General features: G+C 44.3%; 1 protein-coding gene across 3 annotated transcripts in view; it reads left to right on the forward strand.

Annotated features, from left to right (window-relative positions):
- The window catches only part of prex2 (phosphatidylinositol-3,4,5-trisphosphate-dependent Rac exchange factor 2), a 107,171-nt gene that overhangs the window by 52,918 nt on the left and 32,598 nt on the right, over positions 1-21,655 (forward strand). For all 3 annotated transcript variants that reach the window (XM_035413894.1, XM_035413893.1, XM_035413895.1), the window contains 12 exons: positions 526-662; positions 1,429-1,546; positions 2,126-2,310; positions 4,275-4,436; positions 6,432-6,654; positions 7,290-7,497; positions 13,024-13,203; positions 14,120-14,214; positions 14,608-14,690; positions 15,672-15,762; positions 19,009-19,137; positions 20,977-21,018. In XM_035413894.1, coding sequence (XP_035269785.1) covers positions 526-662; positions 1,429-1,546; positions 2,126-2,310; positions 4,275-4,436; positions 6,432-6,654; positions 7,290-7,497; positions 13,024-13,203; positions 14,120-14,214; positions 14,608-14,690; positions 15,672-15,762; positions 19,009-19,137; positions 20,977-21,018 — 1,653 coding nt within the window. The remainder of the gene's footprint in view (positions 1-525; positions 663-1,428; positions 1,547-2,125; positions 2,311-4,274; positions 4,437-6,431; positions 6,655-7,289; positions 7,498-13,023; positions 13,204-14,119; positions 14,215-14,607; positions 14,691-15,671; positions 15,763-19,008; positions 19,138-20,976; positions 21,019-21,655) is intronic.

Genomic DNA, 21,655 nt, shown 5'->3' on the forward strand with positions numbered 1-21,655 from the left:
TTTAGTCTCTAAGGCCACTTCTTCCTCCTGATAGCTGGAGACCTTGAAGCGCTCCTTGGTCTGAATCCCATCCCAGATAGCAGCAGTAAGCCGCTGCCAGATGAACAGCTTCTGAAATCACTGTGTTGGTTGTTTTTTTTAGTCTCTTTCACATTCCTGTGGAAGTTCCCTGAGCCGGCTCATTTTGTCTTATCTGTTGTAATAATTCACACTAGACCGTGTTTGCCAACGCATGTGAACAGCATGTGTGTGTTTACGTGGTTCTTGTGCTTCATTTACTGTGCATGGTGGCATTTTGGCCACTTCTGTCCAAGGGAATAACTGTAACTCTCTGTGCTCTGAGTAGTCCATTAGTGGTGACTGATGTGCCATTTTCGGCTCTACGCATCAGCTGCCGGGTAAACGTACGTGTTTTCCTTTTTAAATTCCTCCTTCACATTTATTTTTCCCCCCCTTCTCCTGGATTCTAGGAAACGGCTGTAGTGTAAAACAAACGGTGACGTCACGCCTCTCTGCTTCCCGCAGGCACGGTGGCGGCCATTGCGGGCCTTCACCCGGGGCAGTGCATTATCAAGGTGAACGGGATCAACGTCAGCAAGGAGAGCCACGCCAGCGTCATCGCCCATGTCACGGCGTGCCGCAAATATCGCCGGCCCACGCAGGTGAGGCCCACGGCGCCATGGGAGAGGTACCGCGGGCTCCGAATGTGGACCCGGGGGGGCACGAGAGATTGGGTTGTTGCTAGGTGGTAATCAGTTACTCTGTTAGTGCTCCTCTTTAGGAGACAAAGTGCAGGGGGGGGTAGGGGGGTGAGCACGCGTCACCAGTGGCAGTGTAATGGCGGTAATTGCTGGAGGTGCCAGTCCCAGGCTGGGCTGTGATTTGACAGCAGGCTGCATGGCTCAGCGCTGAGGCTCTGCTTTTCATCAGGGCCTGGGCAGGGAGGCACGCCCTGCTGCTGTGGGGTCTGCGGTTGGCTGCGGCGCACGGCAAGTGTGGCGGGCCGTCCTGGCACGGAGGTCTGGGGGCTGGCTGGCAGAGCGTAGCCAGGAAGGGACGGGGAGGAGGCAGGGCGAGGGTGGGGGCCCTCTGGGGGCCTTGAAAGGGCATCATTACTCTGCGGAGTGGAACACATGCAGGGTGGAAACGTGGTTCGGCGTGTGGTCTTGTTGTTGGAGCTGGGGCCTGTTTTCACTGTGCTATATTGTCAGACCCAGCCCATGTGGTGGGACAGCATGCTCTGAATTTCTAACTCAGTGTGCACTTGTCTGATGCAATATGAATGCATCCATTTAAAATGGGAGGTTTTTAGGAAAATGAAGCCTTTTAATTGAAAAGCTTGACTGTTCAGTTAATTTTTGTCTCAACTCATGTTCATAGTAAAATCAGCTTTCCTCTAATCCTTCATTCATCCTCATTTAATTTCAGCAAGATTCCATAAAGTGGGTGTATAACAACAGCGAGAGTGCTCAGGAAGACCACCAGAAAGCCAACCGGAAGCCTTCTGTGGAGGAGAATGGGGACGTTTTTGAGTGCAAAGTGGAAGGTACAGCTAGGACACAAGCTGTCACTACGTCTCCCCATATCAGCAATAAAAAAACCTGAGGAGACTACTTGGGAACGGGCCTCCTGTTTGCATGAGTATTTTTTTGGTGTTGTTTTTTTTTTTTTTAATGAGGAGCATTATGATTTGGTCCGCTCATCTCCCATTCATGATTTATGGACCTGTAAAGATATATTTATTTAGCTTTTTTTGTGAATTTTATTTCTGTGGTTTTATTGGCATATCAAGTCAACAGTTTTATGGAGCTGGTAAACTTAATGGACTGCGTTTGGTTCATCCTTGGCAAGGGAAAATGGCAGATCGCCACAAGACGAACTGCATCTGACGCAAGTTAAAATCGCAGTTCATCCCGCAGTTCGCGCAAGCACATCGTATTGCTCCCCTTTGCTAAATTTCCTTTGAGCACAGACACATTGTTATTGTACTCTCTCCGTCAGTTGTTTTATCATAAGAAGACAAGTGCATGTTATTTACACCACAAGAGAGGAATTAAGTGTGTTAGGTCAGATGCCACTAAGGGAAGGAAAACCTCAATCACTTGTGCTCTTTGGTCTGTTCCAGAGGTAATGGACAAGTTTAACACCATCGCCATCATAGACGGGAAGAAGGATCACGTGAGCCTGACTGTGGACAATGTCCATCTGGAATATGGCGTGGTTTACGAGTATGACAGCACAGCTGGGATTAAGTGCCACGTCCTGGAGAAGATGGTGGAGCCCAAGGGCTTCTTCAGTCTGACTGCCAAGGTAATGCCCCCACCCCCTTGCCTGAGTGCAAACGGAACGGTTCAGAGGAGTTATGATGTCATATCGTGGTGTTACAGCTAAAACAGTTCATGAGAGGTAGCGAGTAATCGAAGGCTTTCTGACTTGCGGAAAGGAGATGCTGAGAGACATTGAAATATTAATGTTGTTTTTCCACATTCCTGATTGGGTCAGGAACATTACCCCTCTCTCAGGAAGGGTCTTGAACAGACCATTTCTATAAAAATATTTTTATATATTTCATATTTTTATTTGCTGGCTACACTGGTGGCCAGTGAGACCTTGGCTCAAAGACAAGTTAGTTACCTCTCACTGTTACAATTAGCAGTGTCTTGAAAACATGGGGATGGAACTGTTGATTGCGTTCTACTATCAAGAAGAGATGTGTTTCCTGTTGTTTTTGTGTCTGAGTAAGGGCCAAGTTTTCAGGAATGTTTGCATATGAGTAACTACAAGGCCACCGTTTTGCTGGATTTTAGTTTTGAGATGCAGGTTTTTTCAATCTCAGTCAAGTGTTTTGGCTGATACAGAGGGCGACAACCACTGCTTGCTATGATGATAAAACATGGCTTGCCTGTTGTTGTAATTGAGGGTTGGACTGTGGCTGGTATCGATTAAGACTGTGAACAGCATGATCTTATCAGTCTATGTTTGCTATAACCTGGAGTAACAGCTTCTCTGATGTATTGTGCAGCAAGAGACATTTCATGAAGATAAAGGGCTGTGTTTCTCTTTTTGACCTGTATATTTTACCTCATTGATTTTCATCAGATATTTATGAACTTGCCCTGTGCCCACTCCCATTTCATGTTTAGTTAGAATCATAATTTATTGAATGATGAAGTGTATATCTTAGCCATTGCGTGAGTCAGATGTTGAATTTTTTTTTGTGTTTACCTAACTGCCTTTTGGAGTCCCTGCAATTGCTTTAGGACCAATATGTACACAGAGCTAGCGGGAGATAGACCACATCCAGCTCAGAATTACAGTACTTGAATGGTTGTAAAGTTTAGATGACACACATATACAATTTCTGTGTACATTTTGAATAATACAGTGCATAGGAACTGAACAAACAATATAAAATAGTATGTAGCTGTGGCTTCACATTGTTTTCAACTATAGTTGACACGATAAAGCTACAACTATGTCCTTTTCATATGATATAAAGTCCTTTGTGCAAAGCCTCAGAACCGAAAACAATTTCTGCGCTAGTGCAGCACCTGTCCCAAACGAGTAGCTGTTTCCTTGGAGATCTTGCATGTAGATACATTTCATACCTCGAAGCTCTGGCAGGTTGTTTTGTCTGATTGGTCTTGCCTCTCCTTGCTCTTTCATTTCCTCCTCTTCGTGGTTCCTCCCCGTCAGTCTTATCGAATGCCGCCCGCGCTGTTTTGTGAACATCAGCTCCGCTCAGTCTCCTCGCAGTGTCGTGGCTCCAGACAGCGCAGTCTGGATGGGTGCTGTGGATTTACATCATGCTGAAAAGGGGCTGCTGTCCTGTTTAATCAATCCAGTCAGACTGAAAGCTGCATCTTTAAACCTGCGGTTGCTCTCTGACAAACAGAAAGTGAAGTTTGTGTATTTGTTTGGATGCCCTGATTTCATCTACCTGGCTAGTGCAATTTACTTGCTGTGGATGTAATACTTCAGATGGAACACTTTCTGATTTTCACTTGAAAAATACGTTTCCAAAAGTTGCTTGAAGGGCTATTTGTCCATCATTGGCAGTGACACACATTAAGGTTCTTGGTCATGTAGTTTTATCAGTGGGGTTTTGTAAGTGATCATTCGTCGTAGGCATTCTTTAAAATGTATCTTATATCTCTAGTGCCTGTTTTCCTCAGAGGATTGAAATGAAGCTTGAGCATTTGCTCAAAGCCCCCCTCCCAGTTTCGCATTTTGAATAGCCAGAGTGAGAGGGTTGTGTCCGCTCTTTTCTCCAGGTCCTGGAAGCGCTGGCGAGGAACGATGACCAGCTCGTGCAGACGTGTGCCAGATTGAGCTCCAGCACTGACGTCATCCCCGAGGACCTGCAAGCCAAGTTCACCGCCATGTGCGGAGAGAGGCTGGAGCACATCAATCGCCGCATCACCAACTACAGGAAGGTGCGCAGGGGTGTTCCGTCAGCACACGCCCTCCTTTCACATTGTGGTCATTTGGATTTACGATAAGGGGTTGTGCTTGTCGGGAAGGATAATGTTGTTTATGCATAAATTTAAAGATACAGCATGAATGTCAGTATTGCTGCAAAATGCAGTATGTCCCAACGGAATAATTATTTTCAAATTTGTCATTAAAAAAAATCATTACAAAATGTACTGCATAGGTATTCTGACTACCTTATGGGACACACCATCAGGTCCCTGCAAGAATTGAGTTATATATACAATTACACACCATTGTCCATTCATTTTATGAATAGAAATTTTTGGTTTTCATTTTATTTTAGACATATCTCCAGTCTGCTTTAAAACTGCTGAATGGCTGGGATGTTATCTACAGTGATAATTCTTCCCAAAACTGCTGGGAAAGCAGTTCTGTTGAATGTGAATTTTGTGTTTTTCTCAGCTGACTTTATTTGGATATGAGAAAGAAAATATTTCTGGAAACCGCCCCCTCTTATTTATGCATGCGTTGACTCAACATCCGACTCAACGCCGGATTAATTATCAAAAGCTTAAGATAAGAATAGCTCTGAACACCCAGTCCTGTTGCGTAATTTCCCTCCTGCTGCATTCCGTGGAGGGTCCTGGGGGGCCGTGGAAGGGCCCGGAGGGTGAGGCCCTTCGGTGCCTCTGGGACAGTCCAGAATGTGGGGAACTTGGATTTCCTAGAAAAGTTAACATGGGGACCAGCTGTGGACCATGCACCCAGTTCAGTCCCACAGACAGGGAGGAAACTAGGGGATAGACAAAGAACCTGTGAAAGCCATGTGTTATGCTCTCCAAATTTCATATGACAGGGATTTATGATGGTAAAACATATAATTTTGTGTTAGTGCTGTTTCACGTGTGTGCGTTAGATTTCCCACAGTGCAGACTTGCTGAATATTACAAGGTTTTATCTTTTAAGAAAATAATTTGCAAGCACCGCACAGTTTATATTTCTATCAGTTATAGATCATTCCCAAGGTTCTCATGAAACTTTGGATATCGTGAAATGAATTCTACAGGGCTGAACTGGCACAGTTCCAACAAAATCACTTAATTGCATATTTTACAAGTGTACAGAGAACTGTTCTGTCTTAGTTCAAAATTTCAAAAGAGGCTTGAGGCTTTGATATTGGAAAAACATGCCTGTAAAACTCTGCACACATTTATATTCTGTTGGTTTTTAAGTACTGAGAAATGGACCTTATAAATTTACACTTTCAGACACAGTTTCATGCACATGTGAAGGCCTGCTGAATAGTGCTCTAAGTGTGGCTTTGTTCAGACCTTTGGCTGTTATGCAGTGAAACGCCCTGGCTCTGCATCAGTGAGGCTGGCTGATGGATGTTGAGTACTTCCTGTCAGCATCACAATGCAGAACTTCACCAGCGTAGGGTGCTGGTGGGATTAGACAACCTGGGGCATGTGCATGAGAAGACAGCTTGGACAGCTGAGAGCAATACCTACAGTACCATACAGTTGAAAAGACGGACACTTTCTTGTACTTGAAAGAACAACTGTGATGTGACGACCGTTTTCTCTCAGAAGAGAAATGATTGGTGACGCTGCTCTGTATTTTTTTCCACTTAAAGGAGCTCTGCTTTTTTAGAAGATATTTAAAGACATATATTTGTAGAAGTCAACTATACAGAGGAACAATAACCATAGTGAGCAACAATAGGGCGATAATTTCTGCACAATTTAAAAATATTGTTTTACTATATGTGAGATAAGTATTTCAGCTATGTTCCACCTGCAGGCAGTAAACATTAAATGGTAATTAAATCACTAAGATTCTGTTTTTGATACAAAGAAAATGTATACATTTGTATTATATCTACCTAAAATGGTAACACCCCTGTGACAGACAAAACAGTGTTAATTTTTTCCTGAACTTGTTGTAAGGAGGGCCAGAAGTGCAATCTGAGCGTCGCCTGCTTTTGCCCGCAGTTCTCCCGAGTGCTGAAGAACCGGGCCTGGCCCACATTCAAGCAGGCCAAGACCAAGGTGTCCCCGCTCCACAGCAGCGACTTCTGCCCCACCAACTGCCACATCAACGTGATGGAGGTGTCCTACCCCAAAACCACAACCTCTCTGGGCAGCGCCTTTGGCGTCCAGCTGGACAGCAGGAAAAACTCCACGCTGGAGAAGACCAGCAGGAACACAGAGCAGGGTGAGGATTTGTCATGTAGTTTAGCATTAGGTGGCTATCGCATACCGTAGACAGACCGGTTATGTTCTGCATGTGACCAAGAGCTGAGGTATTGATTTGTCATTAAGGTGGTTTGAGTGCATATAACATGACCCAATTTGTATTGTAATGAATATGACCTGGAGGGGAGATATTGATACGTCATTAAGGCAGTCTGAGTGGCTATCATGTAGACTGGCTGGTTGTGTAGTGCAATACATATGGCAAGGAGGTGAGAGGTTGAGGTGGCATTGAAACAGCGTGAGAGGTTATCACATGAACAGACCGATTCTGTACTGTAATGCATATGACCTCAAGAGATGGGAGTATTGGTATGTCATTAAACCAGTGTGAGTGGCTACCACACAGACAAACCTTGTGATGTTCTCTCCTCAAAATCTATGTGGCCAACACACAAGGTGTTGATATGCAATTAAGACAGTGTGAGTAGCTGGCAGGACCTGCTATGTGCTGCAGCGCTAGTGCCCAAGAGGTGAGGTAATGATTAGTCACTAAAACAGTGTGAGTGTCTATGGCATGCACAGCTCCATTTGCCTCTTCGCTGTATGGCGTGTGGCTGAAAGGTCTGCGGCGGTGGCCCTTTTTGCGTTCTCCAGGCAAGCTGAACCCCATGGTGTACGTCCAGCACACCATCACCAGCATGGCGGCCCCGTCGGGCCACAGCCTGGGCAGGACGGAGGGCCACGGGCTCCGCTTCCTGCTGCGCGAGGAGGACCTGCTCACCCTGGACGCCTACCAGAAGCTCCTCGGCAAGCTGACCACCGTGGTCAAGGAGATGGAGTGCTACGCCGCGCAGATCCACGAGTGAGTTACAGCCCTCAGAGGCTCGCAGTATTAGAAACAGCCCATAGCAGTTACTCTTTGGAATGAACGGCTGTGATGTTATTCCAACATCCCTCGCTTCTTTGTTTGATCCAGTTGGTGGAGAGGTCTTTACGCGAATATGTTTTTTTACACCTAAGTTTTAAGCTAGCAAAACTGTCCTACTGTGTATAGTAAGCAGTTGTCACATACTGTAGATCATAATAATTGGGGACTGGGCGGGGGGGGGGTGGTGGGGGGGGGGGGTCCAAGTGTGCTGAAAATGGTCTGAAGAATTAGCCTGAAGCTCTAACTGACAAAATTACATTGAATGAGATGTTCAGCTGCCCTTGCTTGGACAGTCGGTAAAATATGAACTCTCATTACTCATTTCAGTAATGTCTTGGTGGAGCCCTTATGTTGAAATATTACCATAATGGCTTGTTTAATCTGAATCCAGGGAAAGGATAGCTTTGTAATTATTAGCGGTAATCAAATTGCTCGATGACGTTCATTATCTAAATCAGTTGTGGCCCTGTCTTTGCTCCAAACACCATTTTGAATCTGGCTGTTAATAAAACGCCCATATCCTTGGAGGCGTTGGTGAAGTAATGAATCAATTATTTATTGCACTGCATTGATTTTCCCATTTGTTTTAATATTGATTATTTTTAAAGTCGAGTTTCTCTCTGGTGAAAAGCTAGCAACTGTTATCCGCAGCTGTTACAGCTAAAGTGCGCACAATGCTGTTCTCTTATGTGAATATTAAGCTAGAACACATGTACACATAAATTAACACATGAACTGTAACTGAATGCATTAGCGTTACAATGCTAATTCAAAAATGTGCGATTAGCTTTTGAAATGTTGCTAGTCAGAGACAAAGTGACAGTGTTTTTCTTGCCATTTTCTTGGTAAGATAAAGAGACTGGTGTGTGAACGAAATTATGTTTTGACTGAAAAAGGGGAAGTGACGCATTGACCTTGAGTTAAGTGTGCACTGTCCTGCTCTTGCGGCAAAAACGTCTTTAATTTTCTGGGGAGCTTTAATCTGCCGTCTGCTCGTAAATCTGGTGGAAAGGAAGCGGCGTGCAGATGAAAGCTCGGTGGAAGGGCTCGGGCCCGGCGGTGGCGGGTTTTTCGGCTTTGGCGCCTCGTGCCGCTGTGATTGCCGGGCCGGCGTTCGCCGTGGCGAATGTGAGCCTCCCCCTCCAGGGTCCGGCCTTCGCCCGCCCGCCCGCCCGCCCGGGCCAGCCGCCGGAGAGGCACTTCGCTGGGGGATGCCGTTTATTCCCCCTTATCTACTGCTGCTGATGCGTGTTGGCAGACAGAATTAAAAATGTATGGGTCTGTTACATCATTTGTGGAATTTATAGCATTTCTGTGGGATGGGTTCCCAGCGGTTGAGCTGAAAGTGATCTCGTTTTTGCATTCAGCCAGCTTAAGTGTCTTCAGTGTATTTTTTTTTTCCTCAGTTAGATGTAGTTGTACATGAGAGTGTTGGCACATTCTCTCTGTCTATAGGATTAGCCTCTGAAAGACACGTGATGGCCTTCAGTTCTGTGAATTTTTGGAAACTATTGAATGTAAATACAGGCCCATGCAGAGCGAGCTGCGTGTTTGTGTCAGCCGAATCTCTGTTTAAAGGCTTTACAGCTTATTCCAGAGGACTCAGTAAACCAAACTGACTGTATTTGGGCATGATAAATGACACAACGATACACCCATGGTGATTACGGAGTCACATGGAGAGCTACCTTGCTTGGTGTCAATGAAAAAGGATCGTGAGTTCGCGGCCACTCCCCGAGTTCTGTCAGCTGTGTTGTATTTAGTTTAGGATGATGGAAGATGTGCGTCTGTCTTCTGTTCCAGCTTGTTTACCATTTGAGCGATGCGAGGACTCTGTTCTCCATTGTCAAGCTTTTGCATGTGTACAGAGAGCGGTGAATGAACCGTACGCTCTAATTTAAATGATTTTCATTCATCAGACGTGATATAGCCGTTTGAACGCGCCGTATGAAAATGCCACTGAATATAATCATGTAGTTCAGTGATTTTCACTGCGAGGGAAAGATTTGTTCAGAACTTGTGAATTTCATGGATGCTAGCCTTGATTCTTTCTAAAGTGGAGGCAAAACATATGTAATACTTCAACATTTTTAATGAACTTCACAGTTACTGTAGTCATTTTTTTGAGTTCCTGTGTGAATTACGTGGATGAACTGGAGACTATATTCAACTATATATTTCAAAAAAATTTTTTATCAACCTTACCTATGTAAGCTCTCTGGGTATATAAGAAAAAATTCAGAAATCTCTTCAGTTGTGTTTTTTTGGTTTAATGATGTGTTGCTACTCTAGCACCTGAATGATGAATCATGAACCAACGTATGAAGTTTTTACAGCCGTGTCTTAATATTTTAATCAACAGTACAGTCACTCTCGTGCCTGTGTGAGTGATCTGGGTCCTGCCCTTGTTGTCTTCCGCTGTTGTGTTTGTACAGTGCTGCAGAGAGAGCCGTTGCCTCAGAGCACATTGCGTTTTCGGCAGGGTGAGGCAGAACGGCGGGACCTGCGCTGTACGCGGGCTCCTAACAGGAAGCCGGAGAAAATGAAATGGAGGCGGGACTGTCGTTCAGGGTGCCCCGCGCACATTAATGTTACGCCTCCCAAAGATTTACAACCAAGAGGGTCAACGCCTTTCGAGAGACACACAGTGATGCTCAGTTTGGTTAGAGTGGCAATTCAAGAGCATGCAACAGAGTAAATGAAATTGACACATTTTAATATCGGATACGCGTCCTCCAAAATATGAGCTGAGTGCACTCCCTGCTGACTTTATGACTGTAAAATATGGACTGGGTCTAAATGCACTCACATTTAGTAGTGGTCCATTTTTTTTTAGCTTACTTAAGTACATGAAATACTGTGTCGTGTTGTAGATGCTGTATGTAGAGGGCAGTGGAGCCTCCCTTGTAGCCACTGGAATGAATGCATTGGTGTCGGGCTCCAGTCAGTGCGATCGCTTCGGTCACGGCCAGTTCACAGTGGACTCCTGCCACCTTCAGTTTTACTGCCACGCATTAGAAAGGGCTGAGGAGGATATTGATATCTCTCTCTGTCTCTATGTCTCTCTCCTGGTCGCTCTGTCTCTCTCTCTCTCTCTCTCTCTCTCTCTCTCTCTCTGTCTCTATGTCTCTCTCCTGGTCGCTCTGTCTCTCTCTCTCTCTCTCTCTCTCTTTCTCTCTCTCGCTGGTTCGCTCACTCTTTCTCTCTCTCTGTCTCTCTCCTAGTCGCTCTGTCTCTCTCTCTCTCTCTCTCTCTCTGTCTCTCTCTCGCTGGCTCACTCGCTCGCTCTTTCTTTATCTCTGTCTCTCTCCTAGTCGCTCTGTCTCTCTCTGTCTCTCGCTGGCTCGCTCTCTCTCTCTCTGTCTCTGTCTCTCTCACTGTCCCTGTCTCTGTCTCTCTCTCTCTCTCACTCTCTCTCTCTCTCTGTCTCTGTCTCTCTCCTGGTCGCTCTGTCTCTCTCTCGCTCTCTCTCTCTCTCTGTCTCTCTCTCGCTGGCTGGCTCGCTCGCTCTTTCTTTATCTCTGTCTCTCTCCTAGTCGCTCTGTCTCTCTCTGTCTCTCGCTGGCTCGCTCTCTCTCTCTCTGTCTCTGTCTCTCTCACTGTCCCTGTCTCTGTCTCTCTCTCTCTCTGTCCCTCTTTCTCTCTGTCTCTCACTTTCTCTCTCTCACACACACAGCTGACTGTGAAGCAGCAGTAGAGCGACAAGGCAAATTAGCTCTTATAAAATGCAGGGATGTGTCTTTTTTAAATTTAAATCCTGGGATTTAAAGCTTTGTGCCCTCCCTAAAGGTCCTGGCCGTGCCAGAGGACATGGACTACCTGTTCCTCATTCTCCACTGCATGTGATGAATTGAAGTTGTCATACAAGGCACTGTTTATGTGAATGTCAGTGCTCCTTCTTCAATAGTCTCAGATTACATTCACAGTATATTCACTTAAGTATCTTGGAAGGGGTAGGGGCATCATCCTTAAAATGATAAAAATCTGCTGAATATGTATTGCAAAAAATGAACATGTTCTTTTGGTAACTTATTCAGAACTTCAAGGAAGGCATAATTTTCCTGAATGCTGTGACATTGGTTCTTATCTTTGAACTGTCAGCCTGATTGATCCTGGGCTAATGAGTTTGTTTCTCAACTCTCATGTTAATTGAAAGTAAAGTGTATAGATTATCCCAAACTATGCCCTGCACAGCTTTGTTTCTCTGGCTTTTTCTGAGATCCCCTCTGCTGGTCACACCTTCAGTCCCTAGTAATGGAATAGGTTTTGAACCCCAAACTGGATGTAAAAATGCATTGATATTGATATTATTGCACCATAATTATTCAATTATTCAGTAAATTACAGGTATAATTATGGCATCTGTTTCCAGCGTAATTTGAGTGAAGCTTATATTAATCAGTTACATAAAACAAGATGTGTTCAGTATGCTTCGTGCTGTCTATAGTGTTATTTCAGCTGTATCCCCAAACCTGTGGTGCTCATTATTATTCTCCATAAGTATTCTTTGGTAACCAGTGCCGGGAAGACCGTAAGTCATACGCACTTCCTGATTTAAACCAATCCAAGAGCTTTGCCTGTTCTCCATGGTGATGGCATGCCGCTCTCCACTGAAGAGCCATTGTTTGGACCTTCAAGTGCACCTCAAAGAGAATGTGCTTCAGCTTCGCTGTTCACTGAATACAAGGGGGGAGGGGGGTGGAAGGAGAGTGGAGTGGATGTTTGAAATGGATGAAAAAAGCCTGCATAATCCATCATGATAGCATGCATGAGCTGTGAAGGCAATGTTTTATTTCTCATTCATTTGATATATTTCTTTAAGCTCACAGAGCTTACTGGTTTCACTCTTGGCGCAGTGGAAAAAGTCACACATACATGATTCTGATTTGATTTGGAAATTCAAATGGACGTGGCATGCTGGCATATTCGTGTCTGAAAAGATCGCTTTGCAAAGAGCAAGTATTGCATTATTGAAATCACGGCTCTAAGTGTCACCATGTGTTTCTACAACTGTGAAAATAACTTGAGCATAAGCTCTCTTCAGAGCTGCCCTCCACTAAAGCCAGGATCCTCAGTATATTACGAAAGGGGCATATTTTTGTTCTGCTTTCAGCTGTTGACACAGCTGGTTTTGCATGTTTGAAGATATTAATATTATGAGGACCTCTAACCTTTGAAGTTGTTGTCCGGAAGCCAAATGCAAACAGGTTTTGTTTTTTTGGCCCACACCAGATTGCACATCTCAATGAAATTACCTTCATGTATACACTCAGCATACTTTTCGTGGAATGTAAACTCTACACTGTAAATTTGAGGGGCTGTTAGAAATTAAATGCAAGGTCATATTTGCCGTGCTGCATTTATAAACTTACTGCAGTAATGGTAATGACTCTGTTGTAAGTAGTGTTAATGTGGTATCTGTGGTGATGGGTAACCTGCACCTCCCCTCCACTCTTTCAGTCTGCTGTCCTCCATCACTCACCCTCCTGCATCTGACGCCAAGACCACAGAGAACTACATCTCCGCCGACAACGAGGGCGAGAGGGGCGAGCGCAACGGCAAGAAGGTCTGCTTCAACGTGGCCGGGGACGAGCAGGAGGACTCTGGCCATGACACCATCAGCAACAGAGACTCATACAGGTGCCTGACCGCATCATCGTCCCCAACAGAGACTCATATAGTTAACTGTCCGCATCATCATCCCCTACAGAGACTCATATAGTTAACTGAATCGCCATCCACTGCAGAGACTCATACAGGTGCCTGTCCGCATCATCATCCCCAACAGAGACTCATATAGTTAACTGTCTGAATCGCAGCCCACTGCAGATGCTCATACAGGCAACTGGCTTAATCACTGTCGGCTACAGAAACTCATAGTTAACTGATATGATCATCTTCAGCTGGAGTTTCGTACAGGTACTATACGTAACTCACATCAGCTCCTTTTTATGTGCTGAAACTCATACAGACTGTTGGCATTTAAAAAAACTCAGAAAACAAGAACTATTTCAATGAGCCCAAATGTACCCTGACAAATGACCCCAGCAATTTAGTGTGTAACTTGAGTGGGAGAAAATGGAAACCACAGCACTGCAAATCATAAACACATAGCATACTGCATACTACACTGTGTACATGACCCACATTTTCTACCTGCTTTTAGTACCACTGTTAATGTTTTACTTGACTGATGGTTTACCATAATATACATTTTTAAGATGCCATTTCACTATGCTTCTTTATGTTATGTTTTTTAAATTTTTTTTTTACTGTCTTACAATTTTGATTGTACTTTTCTAAATATTTTAATGTGTTTTATTGTGATTGTATCATTATTTGTTATTTTATTTATTGTGTATATCTACTGTATATGTCTAGTTTTTAATTCTACAGGCTATTCTACATCTTGCCTTTTTCTTTTGTACCTTTTTATCTATAAAGCACACAGTCCTGTATAAAAGGTGATATGAAATAAAGTTGATAAAATTAAGATAGCAAAATGCTTAGAGATACTGGTGTAATAACAGGTGGATGGTTTGCTTCTTTCTCATAGTGATTGTAACAGCAACAGGAACTCCATAGCCTCCTTCACCAGCATTTGCAGCAGCCACTGCAGTTCCTATGTTCACAGTGACGAGATGGACTCAGGTAGCCATGCTGCACTCTTACTGCACATCCCTAAAGTATAATTCTGGCCTCTCAGTTCTTGTATCACAGTAAGGCCCTGTTGTGTGATTCCAACTGATGCACTACTTTCAGCTCTGCAAATGGAGCAGGTTATGGTAAATGCGCAGTCATTAAGTGTTAATTGTTTAATGGGGCTTTGAAAGCACCAGACTGTATTTACAGTGTTGCAGAGGAAGATAAAGCCCTGCTCTGTGGATTTTGTTGCCGGTCTTTGTAATGTACCGTCATGTATCATTAGCTTAATGAACGGAGTGTCGTTACGATGACTGCTTCACTGGGTTTTCTTCTAATGAAGCTCATGTTTATTCAGAGATTGCATTTGTTTTCCCCTTCATGGTTTTTTTTTTCTCACAGGAGATGAGATGCCAGTCAGTGTGTGGATTTCTCATGATAAGCAAAAGAAATTGCATGGGTTTCTGGAACATCTCTTTAGTCAGGTATGGATTACTAGTCCTGTCAAATGACACATAACCAAATTTAAACAGTGTATTTAGAGATCTTCAGAGTGATGTATGCTGTAGAGGAGATCATTTTTGATGCGGCCATGTCCACCACGGTCCAGACTTTATAAATGACAATACAAAGAAACAGTGACAATTCAGGGAAAGTGGGAATTAAACATTGTTAAAAAAAAAATGCCCTTGGACTGTGCAAGTTTTTTTTTTTCATGCACAGTATAGTGGAGTATCAAGTAGAATATGCTGATACAGGAGCAGGTTACTGATAATGCTGCATGCATTCTTTCCCTAATCTATGACCTCTGTTTATGTAAGATGAATATTACTCTTAAGGACTGCTCCCAAGAAAAAAAAAAATTCTTGGACAGCCTTGCCTTTTCCCATTCCGACACCTTGGGAAAACCTTGTGTGAGAACCAGAACACAATGTGCCCCCTCCCCCCCCACCCCCGGCTGTCCTACAGACAGGAGCCACACTTTTCTTTTTAGGCTTTCAAAGGAGGATGTCTCTTGGCAGAGAGCTTAAAAAACAACTTGGATAGCTTCGGATGTTTTCCTGGTGCACATTTTTATGGTGGCCCCAGTCCCCTGGCTTTGTTTACCGGTTGCGGATGAAATATGTCTGGGGGAGCGTGGACTGTGTGGGGGTTGGGTTTCGGGAGACACAGCCTGACCTGGGGGGGGGGGGGGTGGTGGGAGGGGGGGTGGGAACCCGCTGTTCCATCCGCCCCGGCAAGTTAGTTCTGGACACGGGAGCTGGTTTACTGCCGTCTATTTCCTGTTTTTTCCAGGAAGTGGCCCCTTTTTTATCCCTAAAGTTAAAAAAAGACTCTTTTTAAAACAGTGTTTATTCAATATTTAAAGAACCTTTGTGAGTGAAAATCAGTGGTGCTGTTGGGATGCAAAAATGCAATAACAGCTGCTGTGCAGTGATGTAAACACCTTCTTTATGATCCTGCAGGTGGAGTCTATCACCAGCCTGCTCAAGGGGGCAGTTGTGTCTCGAGCCTTCGAACAGACAAAGTGCTTCTCACCAGGGCGGGGTCTGCAAGGTAAGGTCAGACTCAGACTCTCCTCTGTGTGTAATGGCGGGAAAATGGTGGGATACCCTCTTAAACCAGTTAAAAGTGTCAAACGCAGCTTACACCAGCTTGACCGCCTCAGGCCGGTTTAAGCTGGAATTTTCTGCAGGGGCCTGCCGCGGTTGTCCCTTTCGTGCTCAATAGGAAGAAAAACAGAAATGAAATTGGCCTTTCAAAGAGACTTACTGCTAAAGGAGCCGCATCTCGCAAATCCCTCGCCCTGTCCCTCTGTATTCTGGCAGTAGTGATCAGTTACGAGGAGGACCACCATTAAAATGTACCATTACCGGATGGCTGAGCTTCACGCACGCTGAATTACGGTTGAAACATTTTCATATTTTTGATTGCCCACTGCGCTCTGGACTTTGCTCACAAACGACCATTGAGATTTATGGGCGCTTTCCGGCATTAAAGGTCAAAAGCATGAGAGCTCGATGAGGAGAACGCGTTTATGATTATTTAGAAATGATACAGAAAACCACCATCAGAGACCCGGAGGATAAGTCTGTGCGTCGGCTTGTCGTAAAACCAGCTCAACAACAGCTCATTACCCAACCTGCTTGGGATAGATAAATGGGATTACATCTTTTCTAAGGGAAAAGCCATTATTGAACTCTCTAGTCTTTGTGCCGTTTTAAGACAAAAACAATTACCTCTGGAATATTTATCATTCAATTAGAAAACTTTTTATCCTCTCTTCCCTTCGTCTCTACTTCTTTGTCCCACCATATTATGTCCATGTTTTCTCCGTCATGTTCAGTTATTTGCCTGTGTTATAGTAAGATATTTTAGCCTTTTTTTCTTCTTGTAAAATAAATTTTTTCTATAGGTGTGTAACGGATTTGATTATTGCAGGCCTAGAGAATTAAGATAACATTGGAACGCCTTCAGGCTCGGTATCCATCCAAAATGAAGTAGAAAAGGAAGTGGATTGCAGTTGCAGAGCCTCCTGCTGAGTGGAGAGGAGGTGTTCCTGCCACTTCACTGAGAGCCAAACGCAACATGGCTTCACTCTCGTTCCCCTGCGCCCAGCCCCCCCCCCCCCGCCGATTCCATCAGTGGCTTTCCGACCCCCGCGTGTGTCTCTGCTCCTGCGTCCAGCGATGCTAAAACCGGGGCTGTGCAAGGGAAACTCCTCAAAGTGTATTTTCAGTGCCCACCATGCATTCCACAATTTCAGTTTACAGTGGTGTTGTGGGTTTCTTCAGTAGCACGATTTGCTTAGAGCCCATTATGACACATTGTCCACTATCGCAAATTGGAAGTCCTCTTCATTATATGTTGAATCCATGAATGAATCTGAGGGGTGTCAGAGGAGAATGCAGATGAATCATATCTGGGCAGCGAACCGAGCAGAAGAAATTCCTCCAGATATAAAACCCGTTCAGTTCCACATGTGAAAATGAGCATTCACGCATGATGATAAATGCGTGTAATGTGTACCAGCTGTGACGGCCTGTGGCCTTGTCATGAAGTGGCCCGGCATAGTATGCCCTTGATGTTGTAGTGAAGCTGTTAGGCAGTGTGCCCTCAATGTTAGCATGATGGGATTAGGCAGATTTTTTGAATTAGGATGAAGGGGTTATGCATAGTGCACCCTTGGTTTGGTAGAGAGGAATTTATGTAGTATGACCTCAATATTATAGTGAAAGGTCTAGGGAGAGTGTGCTTAGAGCATTAGTATGATTGGGTCAGGCAGAGTGTGCCCTTGGTCATGAAGGGTTTCAGTTGTGTGCCCTTAGTATTGACAGGATTGGTTTAGGCAGTCTACCCTTAGTATTGACAGGACTGGGTTAGGCAGTTTCTAACTTGTGTGGCCTGTGTGTTTAGTACCTTTACACTCTGCATTTTGTTGGCATTGCATTCTAAAGGATGGTTTTATGAAATCGTTTCATTGCTTTTCAGAGATTAAAAGATTTGGCTATTATCCAATGTGTTAAGATAAAACAATCCTCTGCAAGTGCAGGTAATTTCTTGCATGAATTGTTCAGCTTATCAAACCCAGCCCCCCACAAATGGGTGGGACATTGCATTTACAGAACTGCCTGAAATGGCCAGAGAACATTGATCTGAGTAGATAAAATGGCCTGCGAGGCACATGGGATATTAAGCAGGGTTTTACAGGCTGATCGTAGGGCTCTGCTGGGAGGGGGGTGTGGGGGGAGGAGCCCTGCGAAAGCCCAATCTCTGACACCTACTTTATTATCCTCAATTTAAGCGTTCCCACACCCTCTATCAAACATGCATGCTGCCACAGCTGACGGGTACTGCATCTCCTCCCTCTCCCAATTGTGTCTGTCACATGATTGATCAGGTGTCAGAGTTCTTAAATGAAACATTTCATAAGAAAAATGGCTTCTGATCCAATTATACCTGGACCCCCGCCAGTATCAATGGTACTTTCAGGCTAAACCAATGTTATCCTCTGCAACTTAATCACTTTCCATCGTGACACCACAGTTACTCTCAGTTTGTTGACTGAAAAAAGAGGGAGGAGAAAAAACAGGACATTAGCATTTGGTCTTAGTCACTGTTGAAAATGGCTACATGTTCCAACCAGTGTTTACACTTATGGGCAGATGTTCCCATTTTTGATTATGTGGTTCCTCCTCATTAGTTATGCGGGAATCGGGCACGTGGGCCTGTTAGCTCATCATGCAAATATATGTATGTTACAAGTCCCAAAGAACCAATCAGGCTCGGAGCTGTAAGATGCTCGCGGTTTATTGACTAAACCCGCCATAATACTGTCACTGTCTTGCTGTTGCTGTTGTTGCTATTCGTGACCATGTGCATCCGTTGGGAACTTTACTGCAGGCAGTACTGATAAAGGTTTGAACTACAATAAACTGTAATCACGTAACTGCCCACAGCTGTGACTGCCAGCTGGCTAAACCACTCCCCCCATCTCTCCACCTGCAGTCGGCACCACAACCATGCTGCCCCCTCACAATGTACATTGTCTCAATACATGTTAAAAACCCCTGGGGGTTTTTGCTATCCAGTGATAGAAAAAAAAGCACGTGAAATACCCATCAACTGTACATTGACGAAAGGGGTTGTGACAGAGTTGATGGTGGACCATCTAATGTTTTGTTATGAGATTTGATGAATATACACTGTAGCCGTATGTATTACATCGTGCACTGAAGTGGCAGTTTCAGACAGTGAGGTTGTGCTGTGTTTGCCGTGACAGCTGGTGTTTGTATTGGACAGAGTTCCACCAGGAAATGGAGCCCAGGGTCAACTGCACCAAGAAGCTGCGGCTCCACGTGAAGCAGGACCCGTGGAACCTGCCCAGCAGCGTCCAGGCCCTCACGCAGACCATCGCCAAGTTTGTTGAAGGTCAGTTCAGCACTTGCACCGCCACCTTTGCTACCTCCAGGTCTGCCAGGTGCCACGCGGTGCTCAGCACCACGTAAAGCTTGTGATGAATAATTCAGGCGCTATACGTGCTAAATTCAATCAGGGGAGAGAGCGGCTATAAAGCTTTGAGGCCCGCGCCAGTTAGCTGTCGGCCGTCCAAAGGTTCTTACCGCCATTTAAGCTCTTTGGTGTTAACTTTCAGAGTAAACACACAAATCTCACAAAGTGAACGGCTGCACTGCAGTCCTGAGAAGCGAGTGATTTAAGCTGTGAAATTAAATAAAAGCCAGTGATGGAATATTGCCGTGTAGCTTGGCATGTGTGCGATTCCTTTTCATGCTTCGTGATGACTTTTTCATGTGGCGGTTATGCTGCTGTGGCTTTTACCGTTCCTATGCCCCGCGGTGTTGTCACGCTGATGCGCAAATGGAATATCTTACTTTGTAGAGTGGATTGTTTCATCATCTGTGTAAATTGTAAAATTATTGAGGGAGGAGGGGTAGCTTTGAAAATTGGAAGGTCAGCTTCTCGGGGAGCTGTAACAGACATTTTCTGAACATTGCATTCATTTTTAAAATGTTCTTCAAGGTGTGACTCTGAACAAGCTGAAGGCTGTTTCCATGCAGTTTAATGTCATAATTGCCATGCAGTTTTCAGGAAGTGTGGTCTGCTCAGCATGTGTGCAGGTGGCTGTGTAGCATGGCATTTAGGGAATTCAGCTTATGACTCTTGAGGTTGCAGGTTAAATTCCCAGGTGAGTCAGTGCTATGGTACTCTAGAGTAAGGTACTTAACCTGAATTGCTTCTGTAAATGTCTAGCTGTTAAATGGGGTTATACGTAAGGAATGTTAAGTTGCTCTGAATAAGATTGTTTGCTAAATAGTTCAATTACGTAAGCGTAATACTTGTAAAGCAACATCAGTTGCTTATTTCACTTTTGATTGTGCCCTTTTGATTTTGGCACAAATAACCATGAACCAAACATCTAAGGCTAAGACTGATGACTGATATGTGGTTTTATGACAAAGCAGTTGATTTGCAGCTCGGTGCTGTAAGCAATATGCGTTCCATGTGTTAGATTGGAGATGAAAACACTGATCTTTCAGACAGACATGTCTTCCAGCAGAATTAATACACATCTATTCTTCAGCTCTTGCTGCACAATGAAACGACAAATGGATTCTATCCCTTCTATTGCCTGCCAACCAAGCCCTGCTTGTGGTGGAGGGGGGGTGGGGGGATGGTTCTGTCTGCTTGCACTTCAAGTCAGCGATTGATCTCATGTTTTTAAATGAACTCGGGAAGCAGGAAGTGGTGTCAAATCCAGAATGGCTGTTTGTAGAATTTTTCATTGCTTATTGTGGAAGTGCAGGGTAGAGAATAGTCTGTGCATCCATTATCTATACCCGCTTCTCCTGGTCATGGTCACAGGGGATGCTGGAGCCTATCACGGCCTGTGTTGGGCGAGAGTGGCCAATCTGCTGCAGGGGTAGAGAAGAGTGCAGAGAGGATTCTAGCCTGAGACCCTGTTGCGGAATGCTGTGCAGATATAATGACAAGTAGATATGGAGCAGATTCAGGATACAGAATACAGAAGCATGAGGCTGCACACCAAAGCCTTCATCCACTCTGTGGTGTCTGCTCTGTTATGGCTCTATCGTGATCAGCCTAATCATAAGGAATACTGTATAAAATACCAGTGCCAGCTGACATCATGATTCATTTTACAGTTTCCGCTAACAAGTTTCTTCCAAACAAGTGTCTTAACACACAGCATGTTTTCATTCAGGTAACTGGGTTGTTTTTTGTCATTTCCAGAGGTGAAGACGCGTCTGCTGTTGGTTCTACTTCAGTACACCGGTGAGTTCTTTAGTGCGTTTTTGTTTCTATTTCTGACCTTTATTTAAGCTGGAAGACTCACTGAGACTGAAATAATTTTTTTCAAGAGAGACCACACTCCACAGAGTTCACAGTTCACACTCCACACAAGTATTCTAAAAACAACATCCTTAAACTTTCTCAGAGAAACAGTGCACTTCAGCGAGAGGGATCTGGGAAACCTCAGAGATTCCACCACCCCCACTGCCCAAAATATTCATGCTTCTTAGACATCATATCTTTAATAATAGGGGCATAATTAAAATATAACATGATGTTGATATTGGATAACCCTATAAAGCAACATGTTAAACCCATCAGTCCAGTCCAACTCCATTGGTCTTTAAAAGATAATCACATCCTGCATGTAGGAATGTGTGTTTTAAAGTGGTCAGAGGTACAGTCCATGCTCACTTTAATTCCATTAGCATTAATTCCCTTGGACGTGTTCCATTACTTTGCAAGTATCACTGCACTATGATAAAGGCACATGCTTCATTTTAGAAAGAACAGATTGCTTCAATTTTCAGCTGTTCATTTTTAGGAAGTTTCAGAAGCCACCTTATTTTATTTGGATATGCATCCAAAATTGCAGTCTTTTTATAGGTTTAAAATGCCT

Source organism: Anguilla anguilla, chromosome 4 (assembly GCF_013347855.1).
Source record: "Anguilla anguilla isolate fAngAng1 chromosome 4, fAngAng1.pri, whole genome shotgun sequence".
In the NCBI taxonomy this organism is placed as follows: domain Eukaryota; kingdom Metazoa; phylum Chordata; class Actinopteri; order Anguilliformes; family Anguillidae; genus Anguilla; species Anguilla anguilla.